The sequence below is a fragment of the Gymnoscopelus microlampas genome (genome assembly GCF_963454915.1).
Source record: "Gymnoscopelus microlampas genome assembly, chromosome: 16".
Lineage (NCBI taxonomy): Eukaryota > Metazoa > Chordata > Actinopteri > Myctophiformes > Myctophidae > Gymnoscopelus > Gymnoscopelus microlampas.
Genome location: NC_139953.1, coordinates 44,056,086 through 44,080,864, shown reverse-complemented (window position 1 = coordinate 44,080,864; position 24,779 = coordinate 44,056,086). Strand labels below are relative to the sequence as shown.

Below are 24,779 nucleotides of genomic sequence, written 5' to 3'. Positions count from 1 at the left end.
ATTAATATAGCATCACAATCATTTTAAATGCTTTATCCATTCACACATTGGCTATTCAAAGATAGCAGATCTACAAGCTCGCAGCGCGCTTTGAGCTTGTAGATCTGCTATTTTTTTTTTAAAGATTTCTGCAAAAATATCGAAACATAACATTTTAACATAAATCTTCCCTTCTGGGGCGTCCCTGGCACAAAAGAAACCTTTTCAGATTTGTGTCCGTGGGCAAATACATAACATTTTGGGGGTCCTTGACTCCTTGACATGAAAAAGTTTGAGAACCACTGGTATAGAGTTCTGCAGTCCATTGTTCAGAACTGCTTATTCTACCATATCAAATATTCATTATATTACATAATAAATGCTACAGCTCATGTCTTTTATATACGCTGCATTTCTCACTGACTTGAATAAATCATTGTGTTTAACTCTGGCTCTACTTTTTGAGCTATAAATAGGTTTATATTCATTTATTTAGGATACATGCATTTCCTTTTCTTTTTCTTTTTTTTGTTTGCAAAATGATAAAACAACAATAAGTGATATACAGTAAAGTAAATACAAATAACAATCATGCCAGCCATATCAAACATGCAAAAATATAATCCTCAAACTATAATATGCATATACTGTAGATAATAAGAATACCACGAAAGAAAAATTGCCTTGTTGACTTGTTTTTTGCTAGATTTTTACTTGACAACATTCTTTAAAAAGTAACAAATCTCCTGTATTTCCCTTACAGTGTGTATGAGACTAACTTTAGAGCAGAGATTTGTCCAGTGGTGGAAAAAGTACAATTTTTTGTTACTTAAGTAAAAGTAAAAGTATCAATACTGCAATGTAGAAATAACTCGTTACAGTCAGGAATTCAAAATTTACTTGAGTAAAAGTACAAATAAGTATCAAAATGTACTTAAAGTACCAAAAGTAGAAAGTACTCATTATGCAGAATGTCCCATTTTCAAATGTTGCATTGTGAGCTTGTAGATCTGCTATTTTCAAATGGCCGAAATGTATAGGGCTGTTAATGTATGTTTTGTATTTGTAATAATCATACAAATCTACAAAGTAACTAAAGTTTTCATATAATTGTAGTGGATTAAAAAGTACAATATTTGCCTCTGAGGTGTAGTGGAGTATACAAAAGTATTGGAAATTGGAAATACTCCAGCAAAGGATTATAATAACTGAAGTACAGTACTTGAGTCATACTTAGTTACTTTACACCACTGGATGTGTCCCAGATGATGATGCTGATGCTGTTCCAGCCATTATTAAAAATAGATGTCAGTCAGATCTGGTTTATCATTATGTAAACGCCTCATTTATACTCCCGCCGTACGACGGTGTCGCTTGCCTCCACAGAGCAGATCTACAAGCTCGCAAGGCGTCGCGGGAGTGACGCGTTGCGAGCTTGTAGATCTGCTCTTTGGAGGCAAGCGATGGAGACGGGCAATATGCTAAATTAAAGCTTAAGCGCGCGCGCGCGCGACACACACACACACACACACACACACACACACACACACACACACACACACACACACACATCCACCATGTTTAATCTGACATGAAAGTAACAGCTAAGCCCGGGGGCGTTTTATATGGACAACAATATACGAATAACAACAATATTACTTTATATTTGTATAGTTTGTGGACTTTTTTTCTCCCTGCGATATTATATTGTAATTTGTAGCCTATAGTTGTTTTTGTATAGTGACTTCTTCCGGATCATCAGAGTCCCAGACAGTCCAGGACCTCCAGACTTCTTCCATCCAGAGACCCGTGTTCGATCCGAATCCCCAATAAAACACCAAAGAACTTCCAAACTGATCCGGATCTCTTTTGGATTCACTTCAAAACGAGCTGTTTTTGCAATGAAAATGTATCTAAAAATGTTTCCGCGCTTTAGTTGACAGTTTATTATAGAGGCAACATTGTTGCAGTTTTTTTGCCTCAAGGCAAAACGTGATTTTATTTATTTTTTTAAAGATCCTAGGGATTTTGTTTTACTTCTAGTGTTGACGTAACGGACATAATGATGAAACGCAGTTTATTATTATTGATATTATTATTATTAAGTGTGTTTTTAACGGCTGAAGCGACTACAACGCCCGCAGATGTGTTGAGACAGGACTATGGTGAGTTGATTTGTTTACTTTTATAAACACAACTGTAACACGTCTTCACTTTAATGTTTCTCCATAAAGTTGACTCATAGTCGAACCGATATCGATCCGGAATCAGATTAATATTGATCCGTGTGTCGGCCTCTCCAGGTTTTCTTCCTAAAAAAACTCAAGTCCGGGCTGGAACTTTTATTACAGTAGATAGAGCCATAAAGCATAATCTAGCAAGAAAACATTGAGGCATTTAACTGATCGTCCTTTGAAGGTCTTAATTTAACTCATAAAGTGTACAAATGGACCCATCAGGTCCTTTTGGTTCTAGCCTTAGATCAAGACTATCGTAGATTTGTTTTATCGTTTTTTTTTATATTGCTATTTTCTACGAGAGTCTTATTCAACAGCCCCCCAGTGCGCCCTGGACTTTCACCAGTAAAGCCTGTACTTCTCCGTGCATGTACAAAGAAAATATGTAAGGTGCTTACCCGGTTGCCCCAAATGTTAACTAGCGGTCCGGCGTGTTTGTGCATTGTATTAGTCCATATTTTTCAATAAAGAAGTGTTTTAATCCCGTCTGGACGATTCTGTCGGAAGTTCCCAACGTGTGGTAGGGACGGGGCGCATCTGGTGAAAGCCGGAATTACACGCAATGTAAACAGGAATTAAATGAGGGGGGAAATGGTGTTCGGCCACAGACGGGATTAAAACACTTCTTTATTGAAAAATACGGACTAATACTTTGCACGAAAACTTCGGACCGCTAGTTAACATTTGGGGCAACCGGGTCAGCACCTTATATTTTGCATTTGTAGACCTACATGTTCGGAGAAGTACGGGCTTTACTGGTGACTTTACTAGGGCGCACTGGGTGGGTGGTTGCTAAGACTCGTAGATATAAAAATGTCAAAGTCGATAAAATACATCTAAGATCAATACATCTAAGATCATGATCGATAAAATGTATTTTATCGACTTCCATTTTCGGTTGTATTTTGAGTAGTTAAATTAATAACTACTGCAGCAGAGTTTCCAGAACAGCATACACACACAATGAGTGAGTTGTGGTATGTTAATGGTTAATGGGCACATGGCTGCTGAACAGTGAACACTGCTATTGTCTTCACTGTAACTCATGACCTTCTGGTTAGGAAGAGAGTCATTATGGTGACAATGGAAGAAGTGGTGGTACATATTAGATGCAGTGGTTCTCAAACCTTTTTATTTATTTCAAGGACCCAGAGTTTGGTATGCGTTATTATTATACCATGGACCCCCATTAACTCTGAGAGTGTACAAATGGACAAATGGAACCAAATGGACCCGTAAGGGTCCATTTGGTTCCATTTGTACACTCTCTGAGTTACAGACAAAATAAGGGTCCATTTGTTTCCATTTGTAAACTCTCAGAGTTACAGACAAAATAAGGGTCCATTTGGTTCCATTTGTACCCTCTCAGAGTTACAGACAAAATAAGGGTCCATTTGGTTTTATTTGTACACTCTCAGAGTTACACACAAATAAGGGTCCATTTGGTTCCATTTGTACACTCTCAGAGTTACAGACAAAATAAGGGTCCATTTGGTTCTATTTGTACACTCTCAGAGTTATAGACAAAATAAGGGTCCATTTGGTTCCATTTGTACACTCTCGGAGCTACAGACCTATAAGGGTCCATTTGGTTCCTATTAACCATCAATCATTTTGCTGGGGACCCTGCAGTTGAGGACAAAGTATCTTTCTATACTCAACCACTCCAGTGCTCGGTCCAAAGACAATATAGATACTCCTGGCAAAAGTAGTCTACTGGAGTACTACAGTAGCTTAAAAAAGTAGTTCAGTATTCAAAAGTACGTGCTTCTAAAAAAAATGCTTTGGTATTAACAAGTTGGAATTGCAAAGTACATTTTCTCTTTAATATCACTGTATTGCTGTATTGACATTTTAGATTTTAAATTTAGGGTGGGAAAGAAAAGTAAAAAGGAGAGAAATTGGAAAAAAGAAAGAAGAATTGTGGAAATGGCTGATAGTTTGTCTATTTTCACTCATGTGTAACTGTGTGGTGTGTGTGTGTGTGTGTGTGTGTGTGTGTGTGTGTGTGTGTGTGTGTGTGTGTGTGTGTGTGTGTGTGTGTGTGTGTGTGTGTGTGTGTGTGTGTGTGTGTGTGTGTGTGTGTGTGTGTGTGTGTGTGTGTGTGTGTGTGTGTGTGTTTGATGTAGCCTATATGGTTTCTTTGTTGGACAGGGTTCAAAGCGTTACCCAGAACATGAGCGAAAGGGGAGGGGCTACAGCTAGGACATGCTAGGGCATGTGGACTGGCTTTGTTTGCACCCATGATGTCATGTATAGAGCCAGTGGTTCTCAAGCCTTTTCATGTCAAGGACCCCCAAATTCATAAGATATGCCAGGGATATCCCACATATAAGAGAAGATTTTTTACAGTGTGGTTTTATAGCAGTGATTTTCGACCTTTTTAACCCATTAGAACCGGAGGCCGATTCTACACAATGCCTTCTAAACCAGTAGTTCTTTCAAGATTTTTCAAAAATGTAAAAAAATATCAGATGTTCAAGCTGCACTGTGAGCTTGTATATCTGCTGTTTTTGAATAGCCTACGCAAGAAAATCTAAAATGACACAGATGCTTTGCCGATTTTAATGGGTTAATTTCAAGGACCCTCAGTTTGATACGCATTAGACCACGGACCCCCATTTGATACCATTTTAATCATGGGACTCCCACATTCTCGGTGTTCCTTTAAAACTCTTGAGTTACAGACCCACAAAGGTCCATTTGGTTAACTATCAATGATTCTGCTGCATGGGGAACCCCCTGGAACCCACTCAAGGACCCCTGGGGGTCCCCGGACCCCACTTTGAGAGCCAGTGGTTCTGTGTTTGCAGTGTTTGCAGACACTCTGGGCTCCATGCTGTAGTAATAATGTAATAATAATGTAGTAATAATGTAATAATAATGTAGTAATAATGTGTGTTGTGTTTGCAGACACTCTGGGCTCCATGCTGTCAGACTTCGAGGTGTTGCCTTTCTCCAGCTTGCAGGCTCACTCTGTCAGACGCAGAGACACCCAGAAACCCACGCATGTGGAGAGACTGATCACCTTCACCGCCTTGCACAGGTACTGTACTGTACTGTACTCCTCTCTGTGGACATACTGTACACACGGACATGAGGTTTTAACAGTGATGGAAGAAGTACTCACATGTTTTACTGAAGTGAAAGTATCAATACTGCAATGTAGATAATACTCTGTTACAAGTAGACGTCCCGTATTCAAAATGTTCTTAAGTAAAAGTACAAAAGTATCGGCATCAAAATGTACTTTAACTCTTAAACTGACAGGGTTTTTCAAAAATAGTACTCACAGACTGCCAGCATGTTTACAGCTTAAACATAGGAAAAATTATATTTTTTTGTCCGTTTATTTTTTAACATTGAAGTGAATGGAGCAGCAACTTTTTTGGAAAATGTTATCTCCTGGTTCTTTGTGACGAACGGAAAACCCCCAAAAATAAAGAATAATTTTAGATTTTTTTTTAAATATTTTTTTTGCAATAGCTAAATTCTCAAAAACGTTTCTAAATGTCTCATTTCACGAGTTCAAAAGAGAGAGAGAGAGACTGACTGACTGACTGACTGACTGACTGACTCACTGACTTTCAGAATAGTAGGAACGGGCCACACTTTTTTCGAGTCGATACATTTTTTTTTCTAAAATGTGGATGCCCTCACAAGTATAGTAATGTGTGTGTGTGTGTGTGTGTGTGTGTGTGTGTGTGTGTGTGTGTGTGTGTGTGTGTGCAGACACTTCAGGCTGTACCTGAGGACCAACACAGAGCTGTTCACGGAGGACTTCAGAGCTATCGTGGTCGGAGACGACGGACAGGAGAACATCTACCCTGTCAACAGACACAACTACTTCACTGGACATGTGATTGGTCTGTCTGTCTGTCTGTCTGTCTGTCTGTCTGTCTGTCTGTCTGTCTGTCTGTCTGTCTGTCTGTCTGTCTGTCTGTCTGTCCTACCCTGTCTGTCTGTCTGTCTGTCTGTCTGTCTGTCTGTCTGTCTGTCTGTCCTACCCTGTCTGTCTCTCAGCTGTCCTACTGTACCACCTCCTTTTTTGTGTAAAACAGGAACTCGGTTTGGCTCCTCCCCTTTCTTAGTCCACTTCCTCCCAGGTGCTTCTGTGTTTATTCCTACTAACAACAACACTACATGTTTAAGTCAGTGGTGCTGACAGAATCTGTCTTCAGAGATTACATTCTCAGCTGTCCTAAACTCTCTGTCTTTTAACACACTGGTTCTGTTGTGTAAATGTATAAGCCTTTTTTTTTTTTTCAGCTATTCGAAAATTTGTAGATCTGCTATTTTTGAAAAATGTTGACACATCTTGACAAATGTTGACACATCTTGACAAATGTTGACACATCTTGACAAATGTTGACACATCTTCTCTTATGGGGGTCCCTGGCACAAAATCTTTTCAAAGGGGGCTGGGGGGTGGTCCACGGCCAAATGCATGGCGATTTGGGGGTCCTCGACAAAAGTGGTTGAGAAGCAGTGTTGTAAGAGCAGTGGACCACTGTCTTGCAGGTGAGGAGAACTCACGTGTCCAGGCTCACATCGATGACAACGACTTCTCTGCCCACATCCTGACAGACGAGGCAGAGTACAACATGGAGGTACTTTTATACAAACTAGAATACATAATGCCTATGCACAATGCACGCCAGATTTAAAGTGGTTCCAAAAGAATTGCCGGTAATCATCATCATCAAAAAAAGTCAAATAATGGCTGATATATGATCGATTTGGCTCTTAACACATTGGGTGGCAAAACCGTATATATACGGTTTTGTAAAAGGTGCAAAAAGTGACGCCTGTATCTCCGAAACTGTTTCCGGTGGGGAAAACCGGTCATGCGCGATACGCGATCCCTCCCCGTTGTAACTCGCGAGTGAAATGTCATCGTTCCAGGATTTAGCCAGGGTCATCGCGCTACATGAATGCATGCTTTTCTTTTACGTGGATTTGCTCGTCGTGGAGTCTACAGCTTTAAACAGCAAAGCGCAGTCAATGGTGAGATTGCTGGCACCCACGGTATGTTGTTATTAAAAAATTCAGGCACCCAATGTGTTAATTCAGTGGTTCCCAAACGACTCCTACAACTTTTTGTTCAAAACTCTCACACATCGATGCACATTATCTCTGAAGTCATGTGATCAAGATGTTTCAGTCAGATTTCTCATGTACCATTCCAATCGTCTATAATTGCCTTCTTTTTATTTATTAATTTTTCATTATTCGACTGAGAGATTGGCCTAATTTGTTATATTAATTAACTAATAGTTTGCCAAAAATAGGATATACATCATAATTTATTGGGAGAAACCAAGCAAGTATATGTTAAATCAGACACTAAGCACCCATACAGCCCAAATGTTCCTCTATTGCATAACATCTTTTTTGCATGAGTCGATTTGCATGAGTCGAATCATGCCTGGTGGAGACCTGCGCTCTGATGAGCACACTTTTCTAGTCTTCTTCTGACTCTTCAGTTAATCGAATGGAGAATTGAGCCAGAATAATTCTAATTCATTTTGAATAATCAAACTAATCGATTAGTCTTCTATTTTATACTCTGTCGTACAACAGGGTCACCCAGAAAAAAAGTTAATACAGCTGATCTACAAACTCACAACCCGTGGCATCGTGACGTGTTGTTTGTAGATCATTGATTGATTGAATACTTAATAAACGGTTTGCAAATTGTACAGAGGTACGGTTTACAATGATTGTTAAAAGGATAACACAAAAAGCCCTGGGGGCTTGTTTCCATTGTGGTCCTGTGTATTCAATTCATTAAGATCAGTTATTTAAAAAAAATCTTTATTTTAGTAAAATTGTTTATCTTTCTATAATCTTTTAAATCGATGAGTTTGATTAACTGTTGCTGCCGTTAAAATCCTGTTGTGTCATCTCCCTGCCAGCCTCTGTGGAGGTTTACCACGGCGCCCCCCGATGGCCGTCTGTTGATCTACCGCTCGGAGGACATCAGGAACCTCAGCAGACTGGCCCAGCCGCGGGTGTGTGGCTACGTCAACTATGACCTCAATCACCTGCTGCCTGGCGGCCTGACGGCGGCCATGTTGGAAGAGCCAGAGGAAGAGGGTGAGTGAAGCCTGCGGCGTGCTGCAAACAAAGCCAAACGTTTTACCGGGGGGTGGGGTTGATTGTAAGACCTACGGATCAAGAGACGTAGGCTAGCTCTTGGGTGGCGCAGTAGTAAAGTATCTGCCCACCACAGCGGCGGTTGTGGGTTTGAGTCTACCGTGGTGCATCCTCAAAGTGGGGTCCCAATAATTAAATTACTTAATATAGCATAATATAGCAATTAAATGACTTAATATAGCATAAAAATCAGTTTAACCAGTGTAAACCTTACAGTATACATAGGCTACTTGAAAATAGCGATCTTGTAGATTGGCTGTTTTCAAAAAATCTTTACAAAAGTCTTTGGAATATTTTTTGGACCATTTTAACACATTGGCTGCCAAGAACGCAGATCTGCGTTCATTTGCGCAAAAGCCCGCACGCTGCCAAGGACGCAGATCTGCGTTCTTTCAAAAAAAAAAAATTTTTTCAAAATAAACGTTGTTGTTTTTTTTTCAAAGACCAAGGAGATATGATTCTCCGAAGATTTAGACTCCCAGACACTTCCTTGTACCTTAAAACTTAAAAATTCTGTATCTCGGCTCCTAAGTGCTTTTTTTTTCTCCTTGAAAAAGTCTGGCAGCCTACTGTAGGAAAAAAATAAAAAAGCTGGCAGCCAATTAACAATACAAATCTTTTATGGGGGTCCCTGGCATAAAACATTTTCAATTGGGGGGGTCCACGGACAAATTAATCTTAATTTGGGGGTCCTTGGACAAGTTTGAGAACCACTGGTCTAGGATGCTTGACCCTGTCTCCTGTGTGTTGCAGAGCCTGCGGTGCGGTGGAAGCGCCAGGCGGTGGACCACACCAAGAACACCTGTCCTCTGTTACTGGTGGCCGACCACCGCTTCTACAAACACATGGGCAGAGAGGAGGAGAGCACCACACTCAACTACCTGGTAGGATACACTATGATATGACACTACACTACAGTGTTGATTTCATCGGCTAAAACTATGACGAGAAATGTCTGTTGACTACCTTTTTTCACTTACGAAAACGAAATAAAAACGAAATAAAAACTAAGCTATGATGACTAAAACTATGCCTAATATGCTGACAATTTCGTCAACAAATAAAAACTAGACTAAAATGTTAGGGAGGGACTAGTGGAGAAGAGATCCAGTAGAACTAAAAGACAAGACAAGCCCTATACTTGAACATACAACAGCGTCACACTAAAGCATCAAAAGTAGCAGATCCACAAGCTCAAAAAAAAGCGTTTTGAGCTTGTAGATCTACTTTTGCTACTTTTGCTGATGTTTCTACCCAACAAAGACAATATTGTACACGCACCTTAGAGAATGATGTTGGATGCCCCCCGAAATTCTATTCCTTCTCTATATAACTCTATAAAACGCGTGTGTGTGCGCGCATTGCAGATCGAGTTGATTGATCGTGTGGACGACATCTACCGGAACACTTCCTGGGATGAAGATTACAAAGGTTACGGAGTTCAGATCCAACAGGTGAGAAGTCACACACCCTAGGGGTCATCAACATGTCCGTACATGGACAAACATGTCCGTGGCATGACTTGTCTATGTCCGTGGCACTTTTTTCTTTTTCTTTTTTTACGAAAAATATTGTCTCTTTTTTTTTAGTATTCACAATCTAATCTTGAAAAATGTGTTTGAATAATTTTGGTGACTCATAAAGTGTCGGGATGACATGCTCATTAATATGTTGCAGGAGATTTGTGGTTTTGTAGGTGATACCTGTACCACGTATGTCGTACAGTATGTGAGTCAAGTCAACGGTATGACCACAGTGGGAAAAGAGCAAAAACATGTCATCTGTTCAGAAGGAGCTATATTTTCGTCAGTTGAGAGAAAGTGTTTCAAAGTGTCCAATAATAACAATACTAACTCAATTATAATAACACTCAACAAGCATAATCCATGGAAACCCTTGATCCACAGCCTCACCACCAGACCTCCTCCTCAGCTCTGATCAAAGTTAGGCAGCCTTTCCATCAGATTATTGTGACACTGCATTCCTTCCTGCCATGCCCTTCATGGATCGCTCATCATGTACATACCGTTTTCTATTGTTCCATCTGCATACTTTCTCAACATTTTTGAGTATGTTCACCGTATGGAAACTATTTATTGAAGCTATACGTTGACAAACTATAAAACTAGTTTAGCTGGTAAAACTTCCTGTCACCTCCTCTTCTCAAGTAACACTGTCCTCTGAAAAGTTATCTCACTATATACTGTAATAACCATATGAAGTATAACACGCACCCATTCACCTTTGCAGCTAAGTGGCCCTTTTGCTCCTGCAATGTAAGATGGAAGCACTGTCTGACTCTGTACTGATAATACCCAATTATTGAACCATGATGCCACATTTAATGCCTGTCTCAGGACTGCCAACTGACAGTATACAGTGGATAACCTCCCAGTCTCAGGTTTTCTAAAGTATTGCTAATCACTTTAAGTCTGACATCCCAATTTTGGCCATGCCATCTTAGGCTAAAAATAGAATAGAATTGCTGATCTACAAGCTCACAACATGCCGTGATGTGTTGTGAGCTTGTAGCTTTGTTTCCCTTTTTTTGTTGGATTTTTTTTTTTTTTTTTTTAATGAGTGGCTTGTTTTAAAATCTGTGGCGCAGTGGAATAGAGTAGACACTATGGCACATCAAGAGTCCATAGTACTGTATATGTCACAGGGAAATTGGCATTCCAGGGAAATTGAAAAAGGAGCGTTCGTTCTTAGGCTTTGGCGAGAGGCGGGGATTTTCGAGACAGGGTTTTTTACGCGTGAATATGTACAAGCTCACATCGGGTCTCTTCGTGCCAGGCTGCGAGCTTGCATGTACATCTGCTATTTTTTTATTTTCTCTTAACACAAATCTTCTCTTCTGGAGGTCCCTGGCACAACATTATTTTCAGACGGGGGTCCGCGGCCAAATACATATCAATTTGGGGGTCCTTGACTTGAAAAAGTTTGAGAGCCACTGACATATACTACTGTACTGTATGTACTGTAACTTAACTAGAGCAGATTGTCAACGGTTTCTTGCCGCTGTGTTCTTGTTGTCAGATCATTATAGAGAAGGGCCCCACCTCCGTCCCACCAGGGGCCGCTCACTTCAACATGAGAGGAAGTCCAGTGGAGGGCAGGGAAGTGTGGGACGTCAAGAGACTGCTGGAGGTAACACATAAGATCCATCCATCCATCCATCCATCCATTCGTCCATCCATCCAACCATTCATCAATAAACTTAATTACACCAACAGAGCAGGCAGAGCCTGGTGGACCAGACACAGCGAATGCGCGAACACACACATTCACATTCAGCGTGTGTGTGACAAATAAACACAGTTACATCGCTTTTTGTCTTTTTTTGCGTTCTGGTGGGTCTCCTCCTGGCGCTGTGTCTCCTCCACACACATTACTGTTCCTCTGCCTTACTAATCAACCTCTTCACTATGGACCTCTTACCGCAGTTAGATAACACCTGCGCACACACACACACACACACACACACACGAGCGCACGCGCACACGCGTGTGTGTGCACACACACACACACACACACACACACACACACACGCACGCACGCGCGCACGCACGCGGAAACTCACACATTTGAAGTAAAAGTACCAATACAAGTTACAACTATAGAAATACAAGTCTAGTATTCAAAATTTCCTTTTGTAAAAGTACAAAAGTATTGGCATCAAAATATACTCAAGCACTGCAAGTAAAAGTACTCATTTCAAATAATTGCAGTGGGGTAAAAGTACAATATTTGCCTCTGAGATGTAGTGGAGTAGAAGTAAAAGTATTGAAAATTGGAAATACAAAAATCCTGAAAAGTGTACAGTACTTGAGTACATGTACCTAGTTACTTTACACCACTGCACACACACACACACACGCACACACACACACACACACACACACACACACACACGCACACACAACCCTAAACTCTAACATGTGTTTTCATGGTCCTCACAGCAGTTCAGTGTGGACATCGCAGAGAAGGCGTCCCAGGTGTGCCTGGCTCACCTGTTCACCTACCAGGACTTTGACGAGGGGACCCTGGGCCTGGCCTACGTGGCCCCCTCCAGACATGGCATCCCTGGGGGGCTCTGCTCCGAGAGTAAGTCCCTGATGTTCCTGGGATTCATGGACTGGCTCTGTTTTTCTACGCAACAAAAATAATGATGTACACTTTGTAATTATAAACTATATGACATGATGACATCCTTTTTAAAATCTCCCCTCTTGCTAAAGAGGATTGGGAAAGCCCTTCGGATAAAAGCGCTACTGTATATAAATGCATTTACCATTTACCATTTTATAGTCACAGTGATTTACATTCCAGAATATTGAACACTGTTGTGGCATTTTGTGGCCATTCTGGCTAACTTCCCCCCCCCCAGAGTGCATGGTCCATGCTGGTCTGGCTGGCACACAGTAACATCACCTAAATGAAACCAAGACAAAAACTAAAGAAAGACGCACCATCTCCGGTTTACTTCCCGTATCTGTGTGACGTAGCTGCCCGCCTTTTTAGTGAAAAATCTTGTTTACATTTTTTTTAAATCCTGTACTTTTTAGGTGACTGGAATCAGGTTGGAGTCTATTCATTCCTATGGGCTTCGTTCAGAAGCTGAACGAGTCTTTACCCCATGGTCACTGAACTAAACATTGCCCAATCGCCAAGCCACACAATATTCCTAACATTTTGACACTAAAGTGGCTTTTTTTCTAGAGAGATACATCAGGAGAAAATCTACTTTATTATCAACCTTTAGGGGTGTACTTGATCCTCTCCTTGTGAGTTTGCAAATTGTCTATTTTCACAGAATAGGGCCTCTAGGGCAGGGGTCTTCAACAGGGGGTCCGGGACTCCTAGAGGGTCCTCAGAGTTACTACAGGGGGTCCGCCAAATCTTTGTGTGATATGATTTCTTTTTTTTACCTTAACCACTTGAACCCTAGCATCCGTTTTTCTGAGGAGCACTTTAGCCAAAAATAGCAGATCTACAAGCTCACAACGCCTCGCGCTGCGAAAAAAAAGTTTAATTCTGAAACACCATTTTTATACAATATAGAGGGGGGTCCCTGCTTCATCTCTGTCTCAGCTAGGGGGTCCTTGGCCTGAAAAGGTTGAAGACCCCCGCTCTAGGGTTCGTGAGGTTGTTGACCCCAACACTGTTGTCTCTGTTGTCAGAGTGTCCTCCGTCGTCCACTGAACACAGACCCATCTACCTGAACACCGGACTCACCAGCACCAAGAACTATGGGAAAACCATCCTCACTAAGGTCAGTGGCCATGACACAGCAATGTTCCACTGGTCTAGGTAGAACTAGAACCTTAATTCTAGACCAGTGGTTCTCAACCTGTGGGTGGGGACCCCATGATTTGGGGGGCCCAGATGACAGTGAAGTGAAGAGATGAAATGAAAGAAAGACCATTACTGCATCAAACGTAATCAACAAACTACTATAACAACTGGTCAAACAAATTGTCAAATAATATAATAAATACATTTGAAAATGTACAAGCTCACAACGCCTCGCAAGGCATTGTGAGCTTGTAGATCTGCTATTTTCACAATATTTATCAAAGTCAAACAAAATGTAATGCCTCAACTCCTACATTCCAAGTGCTTATCAGGGTGGGGGCTCCCCAATTCAAAAATGATTATTTTGGGGGGTCCCCAGTTCAAATATGATTATTTTGGGGGGTCCCCAGTTCAAATATCACGGCTTGAAAGGGTTCTTCCATTTATTTATTCCATAAATGACTCAGAAATTACACTGATGAACGTACAGTAAGCACACATATGAACAGATAGGCCTAAAGCTTGTGGTTTCTTGATAGATGTTTTTTTTTCAGGCCAGTTTTGAAAGAGACCAGTGATACACATCCTTTTCACGTTGTTTCACAAATCACAGATCACTCTCAAAACCTTTTCAGTTGTGAGATTGTATTTGCATGAATCCCTGTGTACTTTCATATTTTCTCATATACAGGAGGCAGACCTGGTGACGACACATGAACTGGGTCATAACTTTGGAGCGGAACACGACCCAGATAACATCGCCTACTGCGCCCCCCGAGAGGACCAGGGAGGGAAGTATGTCATGTACCCCATCGCCGTGAGCGGAGACCACGTCAACAACAAGGTAGCTTGGAAAAAGACAATGCGAGCACTCATCATTCTAATAGCTCACAGCTCACGTTTATGGGGTGCAACGGTTCTGGGCAGAAATAGTGTCTTTAACCCTTTAACTCTTTGACTGCCAGAGTTTTTCAGAAAAATGTGCTCCCATTGCCAGAGATTTTTCATTGAAAAAAAAAAAGTACTCAGGAGCCGAGATACAGAATGTTTAAGTTTTAAGTTAACAAGGAAGTGTATGGGAGTCTAGATCTTCGAAAAAGCATATCTCCTTGGTCTTTGGGTCAAATGGGCAAAAATAAGTAAATAATAATAATTAATAATTTCGTCATTTCCGTCCATGACCATGATAGCCATAGTACCATCGGACGGGAATTCCCGTTTTTGGCAATAAAAGAGTTAAGACCGGGAACGCATCTGTGTCATTTTATAGATTTCTTTGGCTATTCAAAAATAGCAGATATACAATCTCATAGCGCGGCACCGAGTGCCGCGCTATGGGCTTGGTGTTCACTCTCCATTCCGACATCTCACCACTCCGACTAGTGGCTTCCGCGTGCGGTTAGGGTTAGGGTTAGGTATAGGGTTCGTCAACGTCGGAAAGGCGACATGTCGGAAAGGAGAAATGCACCCGAGCTTGTAGATCTGCTATTTTTTTGAAAAATCGTGAAAATGTGTACAAATCTTTAGTTTGAATATATATATACTTTTTTAATGCGAAGGTTTTTAACTCAAATCTTTGCTTCAGGGGATTTTATAAATGTCTTCTAAATCCTAAAGTACTTTTTTCCTAAAGTTTTTATTTTATTTTTATTTTTTACTTATGTTGCTATATTATCAATGGTTTTCAAACTTGTCAATTGACCCCCAAAATAATATGTATTTGGCCATGGACCCCCTCCCATCTACAAATATTTTGTTCCAGGGACCCCCAGAAGCAAAAATTTGAGTTGTGTGAAATGTATATAAAAGATTTGCACAAATTTTCAGGATTTTTCTAAAAAATAGCAGATCTACAAGCTCATAGCTATGAGCTTGTATATCTGCTATTTTTGAATAGCCAAAGAAATCTTAAAATGACACAGATGCGTTCCCTTCCAGGCCTTAAAGGGTTAAAAAAGATCACCAGCACTCACTTGGTCCTTTTAGGATCTCTTATTTATTGAAAAAGCCCGGCGGACGTTTTCGAAAACGTCAAGGTACCTGTCATCACATGTTGTATATCACATACAGTCACATACAGTAACTGCTATACATATCATTTTGTTATTTATACATAACATGTAGAAATATCTTAGTTTTTTCTTTAAATTTATTTTAAATACAGTAGCATCGAGATGCCTGAAGAAGGTTTATTGAGCGAAACGTTGCCTAAAGCCTAAATAAAGTTGTTGGTATTGTGCCAGTGTAGACGGTGTGCAGGTCATTTTATTATATTCTCTACGTCTGATCCCTGCCTATACGCACCCGTCTCTGAGCTAATCAGGTGTGCATAAGACTTTGTTGTTTCCTGAAATACAGTAGCATAAATGGACCGTGAAGTCCGATAGGGACTGTAACAGTTACCTACTTGGCGTAGGTCATAGGTGAAAACTTTGAAACTATTTCAAAAATAGCAATGTGTCACGATCTCACATTTTGTGACATGCAGCATACTTTTTAATAAGGACTGCCGTTTCTTGCCTTAGTTACTGTGTTTGATCTTTGTAGAACCACACTGCTTGTAGCAACTACATATTGTTGCTGTCGGCCAGAAACCTCTTATCTCCATATTTTAACTTTTTGTGTTTTTCTTCGTAAATTAACGCCATACTTGATCATTCTACAGCGTCACACAAAACTAAGTATCAAAAGTAGCAGAACCGTAAGCTTGTAGATCTGCTACTTTTGCTGTTTTTGAATTTGAATCCTCAAAAGTCACAGTTTTGGACATATGAGCTTTCCACCCGACAGAGACGATACAGTATATCCCTTCCTGTTGTCTTTTGTTACAGAAGACTATGGTTGTACTGGGCAGCTCCCAGTGGATATACCAGTAGAATACAGTGGTTGTACCTACTGATTTTTGGAAAAAAATGTTCAGAACCCAAGATATCATTATCTGAAGATTTGTAGCTCCATCCACTCTTTGTTTAACTTCTAACTGAAAAAGGCTGTATCTCGCTTCCTAAGCACTTTTTTTTTTACTTTGAAAAAAAAAAATGCTGGCAGTTTAGAGAACATATTTCTTTATTTCATTGGCACTGAGAGAGTTAAGCTGCAATCTGTAACTTTGCAGCTTTTATCTGAGGTTCAAACTCGGGTCCCCCCCTGCTCAAGTGCTGCATTTCTTTTACCACTGAGCCAATAGAGCTAAATGTCTTCTCTTACTCAGGGGAGGACTTGCATCTTGACATTCAGGCAGTACCCCTCTTCAACCAGTAGAGGTCCCTCCAGACCACAGGATCTAAAGTTATCAATAGAAGAGCAGGCAGACCAAATACAACAACCACTGTTGTGTTGCTTATAATGTATCAGCATACTCTTACCATACAGATTGGTCAAACTCAAAATACAATTTAATTCATTAAAAACACAAAGTGTATCTTTAATGTATTTAATCCAGGTGTGTGTGTGTCTTTATTGTAGTTTTGACAGGATTGCAGTTACCTCTCTCTGTCAGGAGAGGACATAACTTACAGATTATAGTTTAAGAGCTAACATTACATTCTAGATGTCCACCCCCCCTTTACTACTGCTGTGGTCACACACGCACACACACACACACGCACACGCACACGCACACACGATAGTGTCTACACCTTGTCTCCTAGTGTCTCCATAGTTCAGCAACACCCAGTGTGTGTGTGTGTGTGTGTGTGTGTGTGTGTGTGTGTGTGTGTGTGTGTGTGTGTGTGTGTGTGTGTGTGTGTGTGTGTGTGTGTGTGTGTGTGTGTGTGTGTGTGTGTGTGTGTGTGTGTGTGCGCGTGCAGGTGTTCTCTAACTGCAGTAAGAAGTCCATAGTGAAGAGGCTGAGGAGTAAGGCGGGACAGTGCTTCAGGCAGAGGAACAGTAACGTGTGTGGGAACTCCCGCGTGGAGCGGGGCGAGCAGTGTGACCCCGGACTGCTCCACCTCAACACCGACCCCTGCTGCACCTCCGACTGCAAGCTCAGAGAACACGCACTGTGCAGGTCAGCACATGCACACACACACACGCACGCACGCGCACACACAGACACACACACACACACACACACACACACACACACATCCTAAAGTGAACCGCTAAACCTAACCTCTAAATCAGTTACTACAGGGGGTCCTTCAAATCTTTGTGTGATATGATTTGAACCACAGGGTGCCACTTGAACCCTAGCATCCCTTTTCTGGAGGAGAACTTTAGCCAAAAATAGCAGATCTACAAGCTCACAACGCCTCGCGCTGTGAGCTTGTAGATCGGCTATGTATAGGTGATGTGGGAGAAAAAGAGTAGACCACGTAAACAATACGAAATAGAGGGGGTCCCTGCTTCATCTCTCTCTCAGCTAGGGGGTCCTTGGCCTGAAAACGTTGAAGACCCCTGCTCTAAGTGTCTAATCCGATTCCTAACCTTAACCTCAATCTGAATCTATTGCTAATTGTAAAGTCTAACTAAATATAAAACTACCATTTCTCTGGACCAGGAAAATTGTCCTTATAATGTCCGTCTCTCAAAGTGTACTTATGGGGACATTTGGCCCTCGCAAGTATAGCAATATATAAGTATTAAGCCCACAAACATTCCTGTTCTGGGGAGAATGGATCATACTGCCTCCACAATTCTGAAAGACAACAGTCCTCACCTCTTCCGTTTTTTTTTTGTTGTTAACGCACTTTGACAGTGCTGTGAATGTGTTTTCCTGTGCAGTGCAGGAACAGCGTTGTGAACGTGTGTGTGTGTGTGTGTGTGTGTGTGTGTGTGTGTGTGTGTGTGTGTGTGTGTGTGTGTGTGTGTGTGTGTGTGTGTGTGTGTGTGTGTGTGTGTGTGTGTGTGTGTGTGTGTGTGTGTGTGTGTGTGTGTGTGTGTGTGTGTGTGTGTGTGTGTGTGTGTGTGTGTGTGTGTGTGTGTGTGTGTGTGTGTGTGTGTGTGTGTGTGTGTGTGTGTTTTCCTGTGCAGTGACAGGAACAGCGTGTGCTGTAATGACTGCCAGTTCAAGGCCCAGGGGGAGGTGTGCCAGGAGCTCATTGACGCCACCTGTGAGGGCCGGTCCTACTGCACAGGTGAGTGTACTGAGTGTACGTAGTTGTAGCGTACGTGTGTGTGGAGGAAAATCCTGTACTTGTGCTGCTTACAGTGTCTATGTTACACTACATGTTGCTGCTCATAGCATTATGCAGCATAATATCCATTATGCCGCAAAACCATTTTGTATAATACACGGTCACATGACCACCAAGCTATTAAGCACTTAAACCCTGCAGCATCCGTAGGATTGTGGGGAAAGCTTTCGACAAGCTCACAACGCTGCGACCCCGTTGTGAGCTTGTCGATCGGATATTTTCAACAAAAGCTTTCCCCACAAAAACAGAAAACGGAACAGACACATTTAAAAATAATATTGGAATCACATTTAATATATGCTGTTCAATCTGATTCCAATCTGGATTGCACAAAAATCTGATTAGGGTGTGCCAGTGTGAACATCAGTCAGTGTATTTATGGTTTTAACAGGTAACAGTGAGAGTGTGTTGTGTTGTGTATTTCTGGTTTTAACAGGTAACCACAGTGAGTGTCCTCCTCCAGAGAGTGCTCCTGATAAGACAGAGTGTCTGGACAGTGGGGAGTGTCGTGGAGGAGTGTGTGTCCCCTTCTGTGAGGCCATGTTGAACCTGCAGTCCTGTGCCTGTAATGGTAACGTAAACTCTTTTTTAATAGTCCACAGTGTAGAGAGACAGGAAACAGGGACAGAGAGTTGGGGAGTAACATGCAGCAATAAAGGTCCACCGGGCTCGGGAATCGAACCCGGTACTCGCTGTCAGGCATCAGAGCCTATGTGGTAAATACACTTTAACCACTCTGCTATCGGCGCCCCCAGTACTAACATAACCTCTACTCCTCAGGGCATCTGGGTGGCACAGGGGTAAAGTGCATGGCCTCCACCACAGAGACTAAAGGGTTGAATTCTCCACAGTGCATCCGGCTTGGCCCGGCTCTCCTTTGTGACCCTAACAGGGGAGGGTGATCTCTGTCTCACCATGTCCTCCTCTCCTCACTAGAAACCAACTCGTCGTGTAAGGTGTGTTGCCGTAGTGCCCGTGGTGTGTGTGCTCCCTACCAGGACACGTCGGGGAACTTCCTGTTCCTCCGCAAGGGCAAACCCTGTACCGTGGGATTCTGTGACGGAGATGTAAGTTACTACTACTACTATTAATACTACTACTACTACTATTACTATTACACACATTTACATAACCGTATCACCAGAGGTCCAATTCAAGCACTGAGTAAACACATTGAACACATCAACAATTGGATGTGCCATAATTGTCTTCACAGCACACAACTACGTATAACTCAGGCTTTAGGGTTCTGGTTAAAAAATGGCAAACACAATGTACACAAAAATACGATATTCATGAACTTGCCATCCTAAAATGTTGATGTCCGCACAAGTATAGAAACCCCAGCGTGTGCGTGTGCGCGTGTGCGTGTGCGTGTGTGTGGTATCAGGGTAAGTGCATGAAGCAGGTGCAGGATGTGATCGAGAGACTGTGGGACTTCATAGACAAGCTGGACATCAACACGTTTGGCAAGTTCCTGGCGGACAACATCGTGGGCTCTGTGGTGGTCTTCTCTCTGGTGTTCTGGGTTCCTCTCAGCATCCTGGTCCACTGTGTGGTAGGAACAGCTCATGTGTGATATGTACAACTAGTGTGAACAGCTCATGTGTGACATGTACAACTAGTGTGAACAGCTCATGTGACATCTACAACCAGTATGAACAGCTCATGTGACATCTACAACTAGAGCCCCACCCATATATCGGTTTGGCCAATTTTTCAGCCAATATTTGGAATCCGTAATTATGCAGCCGATGTGACTCAGGTTTTTACCTATACGTATTACATACGTAGGTAATGTTTACTTGTTTGCTTGTTCATTGTATAATCCAAGTAAAACGTTCTTTGCACTTTGAAGTTTAATGTACTATATATACTTAAAGAAAAACGTGTTTAGGTTTTAGGTGGTTGTCTTTTTTTTTACGGTTTTGTCTTTTCAGAATATCGGTCAAAACATGGGTAATCAGTGGTCTAGGATTCTTTGACCCAAAAATGTGTAATCACAACGTACGTTGTAGGATCATGATGCTGATGACTCTGTGTTCTGTCCTGCAGGATAAGAAGTTGGACCAGCAGTATGAGCAGAAAGTAAGTATACTGGACGTTTGTGTTTGGCCGCGGACCCCCATTTGAAGTAATACAGATAGTAATACAAATGTGTGTGTGTGTGTGTGTGTGTGTGTGTGTGTGTGTGTGTGTGTGTGTGTGTGTGTGTGTGTGTGTGTGTGTGTGTGTGTGTGTGTGTGTGTGTGTGTGTGTGTGTGTCTGTTTCCAGAATGCAGAGCTTCTGAGCAGCCTGGAGTCGCCCTCCATCCGCATCTTCAAACATCCGGTGCTCTCCTCGTCCTCGGCTCTCCTCCGGGGCCCGTCCTTCCAGCCCTGGGGCCCCCAGCAGACCAGCACGCCCCCCGTCTCCGTCTCCAGCCCGCCGGGCCACGGCCACGCCTACATCCACGCCTCCGCCGCCGCCCACAGCCCGGTCCACGACCACGGCTCTCCTCCTCCTTCTCCTCTCCCGTCGCTGGACAGCCCTCGCATGGCCACCATCCAGGAGGCCCCCAGCTTCGACTCCCACCTGGACCAGGATGACCTGGGGGAGGAGGGGGGCGGCGAGGAGCAGGCCTTCCCCAGGGCCGCCGGGGGCTCCCGCTCCTTTGAGGACCTGACAGAGCACGGCGCCGTGGCGGGGCGGAGCGACAAGGCCCTGGCGTTCAGACTGCAGAGACAACGACGGATCAACAACAAGGAGACCGAGTGCTGAGAGAGAGAGTGAGAGAGAGAGAGTGAGAGAGTGAGAGCGGGGTTCGAACTTATGAATAAACGGGTATTTATTTAACGTAAGAAGTGTTACGTTTACACATGACTCGTTGCGGCTTACAGTGAAGTAAGCAAAGGTTCGTTGTCTTGCTCAAGGACACGGTCGGTTTTGGTAAGGGATTTCAACTTGGGATCTTAAAGTTATAAGATGCTTTTTTAACCACTCAGTCAGTTGGTGAAGTCAGCAAATTAAACTGGGATGAGTGTACAACATGTTTTGTACCCTCATCCGAGTTAAATCAACACTAAAGGCCCTGACACACTCAAAGCGTAATTGACGTACGATTGCGCCTGTTCACATCGTGTATTTAAAAACGGTCAAGCAAGTGAAAACAAGTGCAATACAAGTCTGAAATAATTTGAGGTTACCTTTTGCCTTGAGCGAGTGTCGGTGTGTGAGGACTTTAAGATCAGGTGTGTTACGTTTACATATGACACGTTTAGGTGACATGCTTATGTTGCGGCTTACGGTGACGTAAGTTCATTGTCTTGCACGGTTCATTGTCTTGCTCAAGGACACGTCGGTTGGGGTATGGGATTTCAACCTGGGATCTTAAGGTTATAAAATGTGTTTTTTGAACCACTTGGTCACTTGGAGAACACTGTGCTATCCTCCACATTGAAAGTATTTTTTTTTTGTGGAACCAAATGGACCCTTTACAGGTCTATTTGGTTCAATTTGTATACTCTTCTGGGTCACTAAGGACTTTACTGTGTGGACATGCTACTGTCTACTACTGCAAACACAGATATCATAGTAAAGAGCTTTTCACATGTCTTGTAAGTCATTTTAAATCAGAAGGGGGAGGCGTACGATCCTGTGAAACTGTCGCTTTCATGCTTGTCACAACTCTGCCAGAGTTGATATGTGTTGAATTTTGATCTACATGACGCATAGAAATGTAGATCTATTGGAGCACAGTGCAAGTTTGCACATGTTAAGTCTCTCCCCCATGTGAAAAGACCTTTAAACTGTGTTACTGGTGGAGTCTGTCTGAGCACTGAGGAATAAACCAGCTGGACTGGATTGGAGGGCGGTGTACAGTGATTCAACGTTTTGTACATCATGTGCGGTTTACTGATCACGCAGTTAAATCAGAGTAGTACTAGAACAACAACGGTCTAACACTGTTGTACTACTGGGAGCTGACCAGTACAACCAGGGTCTAACACTGTTGTACTACTGGGAGCTGACCAGTACAACCAGCGTCTAACACTGCTGTACTACTGGGAGCTGACCAGTACTACCACGGCCTGATACTGTTATACTGGTAGCTGACCAGTACTACCACGGTCTGATACTGTTGTACTGGTAGCTGACCAGTATAACCACAATACTGTTGTACTGGGAACTGACCAGTAAGGTTCAGTGACTGGCTCAAGGACACAAACTGGTTGTTGAAACCTTTTGTCGTTTTTTCCAAACGTCAGCCATATTAGTATCATTAGCATTATGATAATTAGGGTCCTCTGTATTTTCTATGTTTGCGTTTTTATGACAATCACTATCCTCGGTCTGAGGAGTGCCTTAATGTAAGAATAGTAGTTGCTTCATTGATAAAAAAATGTAGTTCAAAATAGTCTCCTCGTTGACTCATATTGCACATTGAAAATTTGTGTTCCCATTGTTCCCAGCAGGGGGTGCTCCACCAGTTCAAACATCACTCAGACAGTGTTGCCAAGTCCACTTATTATAAGCCACTTTGTTCTTGTTTTTCTGTAAAATCACTTGCAAATATTGGTGGTTGTGGGTTGCGTTATTTATGTTTTCAAGTAATTGTAGTGGAGTAAAAGTACAATATTTGCCTCTGAGGTGTAGTGGAGTAGAAGTAAAAGTATTGGAAATTGGAAATACTCAAGTAAAGTACAAATACCTCAAAATTGTACTTAAGTACAGTACTTAAGTAAATGTACTTAGTTACTTTCCACCACTGCTGAGCTAGCACATAACTGGTGCTCTGTTAATAAAGCATACACCCAATAACTTACATACTGTAGCTACAGATTGTGCAGGAAAGGCTCGCCGTTATTAGACTCTGTGTCATGTTTTGTTTTGTTTGTTTTTATTTATTAACGCCTGGCTGTGTAGAAAGACAGAGAAAAAATTATGAGAAGAGATTCAAAGCCACCAGGGGTCTACTCCTGGGTTTTCAGTTACAGCTGGGAGATAATAGTGATATAAGGGGCCACAGAAAGTGTTTTTTGAACCTTTCTGTCATGCGTTTCTATGACAAAGACGGATACAAGAAGAGTGGGTACCTCGATGTAAAATATGCTTTTTTTGTCCAAAATGTTAAAATGTTTGAAAAATCCTCTTAAGTAATGTAAAGTATACATGATTTGAACATGCACGGTACATCATTGTCAGACTTAATTTACCCTTCAACTTCTTGTTTATGCCTAAAATGATTGGATATAAAGGTTTTGTAGCCATTTGTAGCAGCATGTATACTTTACATTACTTAAAGCCATTTCATTTTTTAACATTTCTGAAAATATATATATTTTAATTTAAGCGCTCTCATTCTGGCCTCCACATTTCTGGCCTGATGAAAATGTTAGTTTATTATTTTATTTTGTTTTTCACACATTTTTAAAACTAGCTAAAATAGCAGATCTACGTGCAATGTGTCACAACACATTGTGAGCTTGTAGATCAGCTATCTTTGCTATGAATACATGAGTGCCTTAAGATTTTGTTCAATCTGTTATTTAAATGCATTGCGTTTAGTATTTTGTTTACGTTTGTCATTATCTGTTAAAATGTATTGTGATTATGTTGCTATTATTAACTCCCATGCACTGCCATGTATCGAGTATATTATTATTATTATTATTATTATTACATACATATTGCTGTACATTGTGGTGTGCCACCTGTCTATTCTCACTCCATCCATTCTATATACTTTTATATTTCTTTGTCATTTGTTACAGACACACATTACAAGCTGTCATTAGTGTTGCATTGTTAATGCAAGCCAACTTATTATGTTGCCATTCAGTTGCAGACCCAAAAGACATTTGACAATTATATATAATTTATGTTTATAGTATATACTGTATATGACTGTTCTTAATGTATCACTGGTTGTGAAGCACAATGTTTACTGTTCTGTGTCACTGAAGCCATCAGGTGTCATTTATTAAA

General features: G+C 41.7%; 1 protein-coding gene across 2 annotated transcripts; it reads left to right on the top strand.

Annotated features, from left to right (window-relative positions):
• Positions 1 to 1,564: 1,564 nt before the first annotated feature.
• Positions 1,565 to 24,779, top strand: LOC311063403 (disintegrin and metalloproteinase domain-containing protein 17-like). Of its 2 annotated transcripts, XR_014602588.1 has the most exons (19): positions 1,565 to 2,144; positions 5,130 to 5,262; positions 5,949 to 6,082; positions 6,738 to 6,826; positions 8,135 to 8,315; positions 9,129 to 9,259; positions 9,743 to 9,829; positions 11,415 to 11,525; positions 12,338 to 12,482; positions 13,559 to 13,650; positions 14,365 to 14,517; positions 17,483 to 17,682; positions 18,648 to 18,751; positions 19,248 to 19,382; positions 19,748 to 19,878; positions 20,202 to 20,369; positions 20,867 to 20,899; positions 21,087 to 22,781; positions 22,827 to 24,779. XR_014602588.1 is itself a non-coding variant. In XM_084082832.1 (18 exons), exons 1-18 carry the CDS (start codon positions 2,042 to 2,044, stop codon positions 21,570 to 21,572), a joined length of 2,616 nt encoding a protein of 871 aa, XP_083938958.1. In that variant the 5' UTR covers positions 1,565 to 2,041; the 3' UTR covers positions 21,573 to 24,779. The 2 variants fall into 2 exon arrangements, 1 of the variants encoding a protein (XP_083938958.1); XM_084082832.1 differs by having other exon boundaries at positions 21,087 to 24,779.

Excerpts from the sequence above, each read along its gene's own strand:
- LOC311063403 (XM_084082832.1), top strand. The coding sequence starts at position 2,042 with ATGATGAAACGCAGTTTATTATTATTGATATTATTATTATTAAGTGTG. Across the intron at positions 19,383-19,747 it reads GCAGTCCTGTGCCTGTAATG|AAACCAACTCGTCGTGTAAG; the intron begins GTAACGTAAACT and ends TCTCCTCACTAG. Across the intron at positions 20,370-20,866 it reads GCATCCTGGTCCACTGTGTG|GATAAGAAGTTGGACCAGCA; the intron begins GTAGGAACAGCT and ends TCTGTCCTGCAG.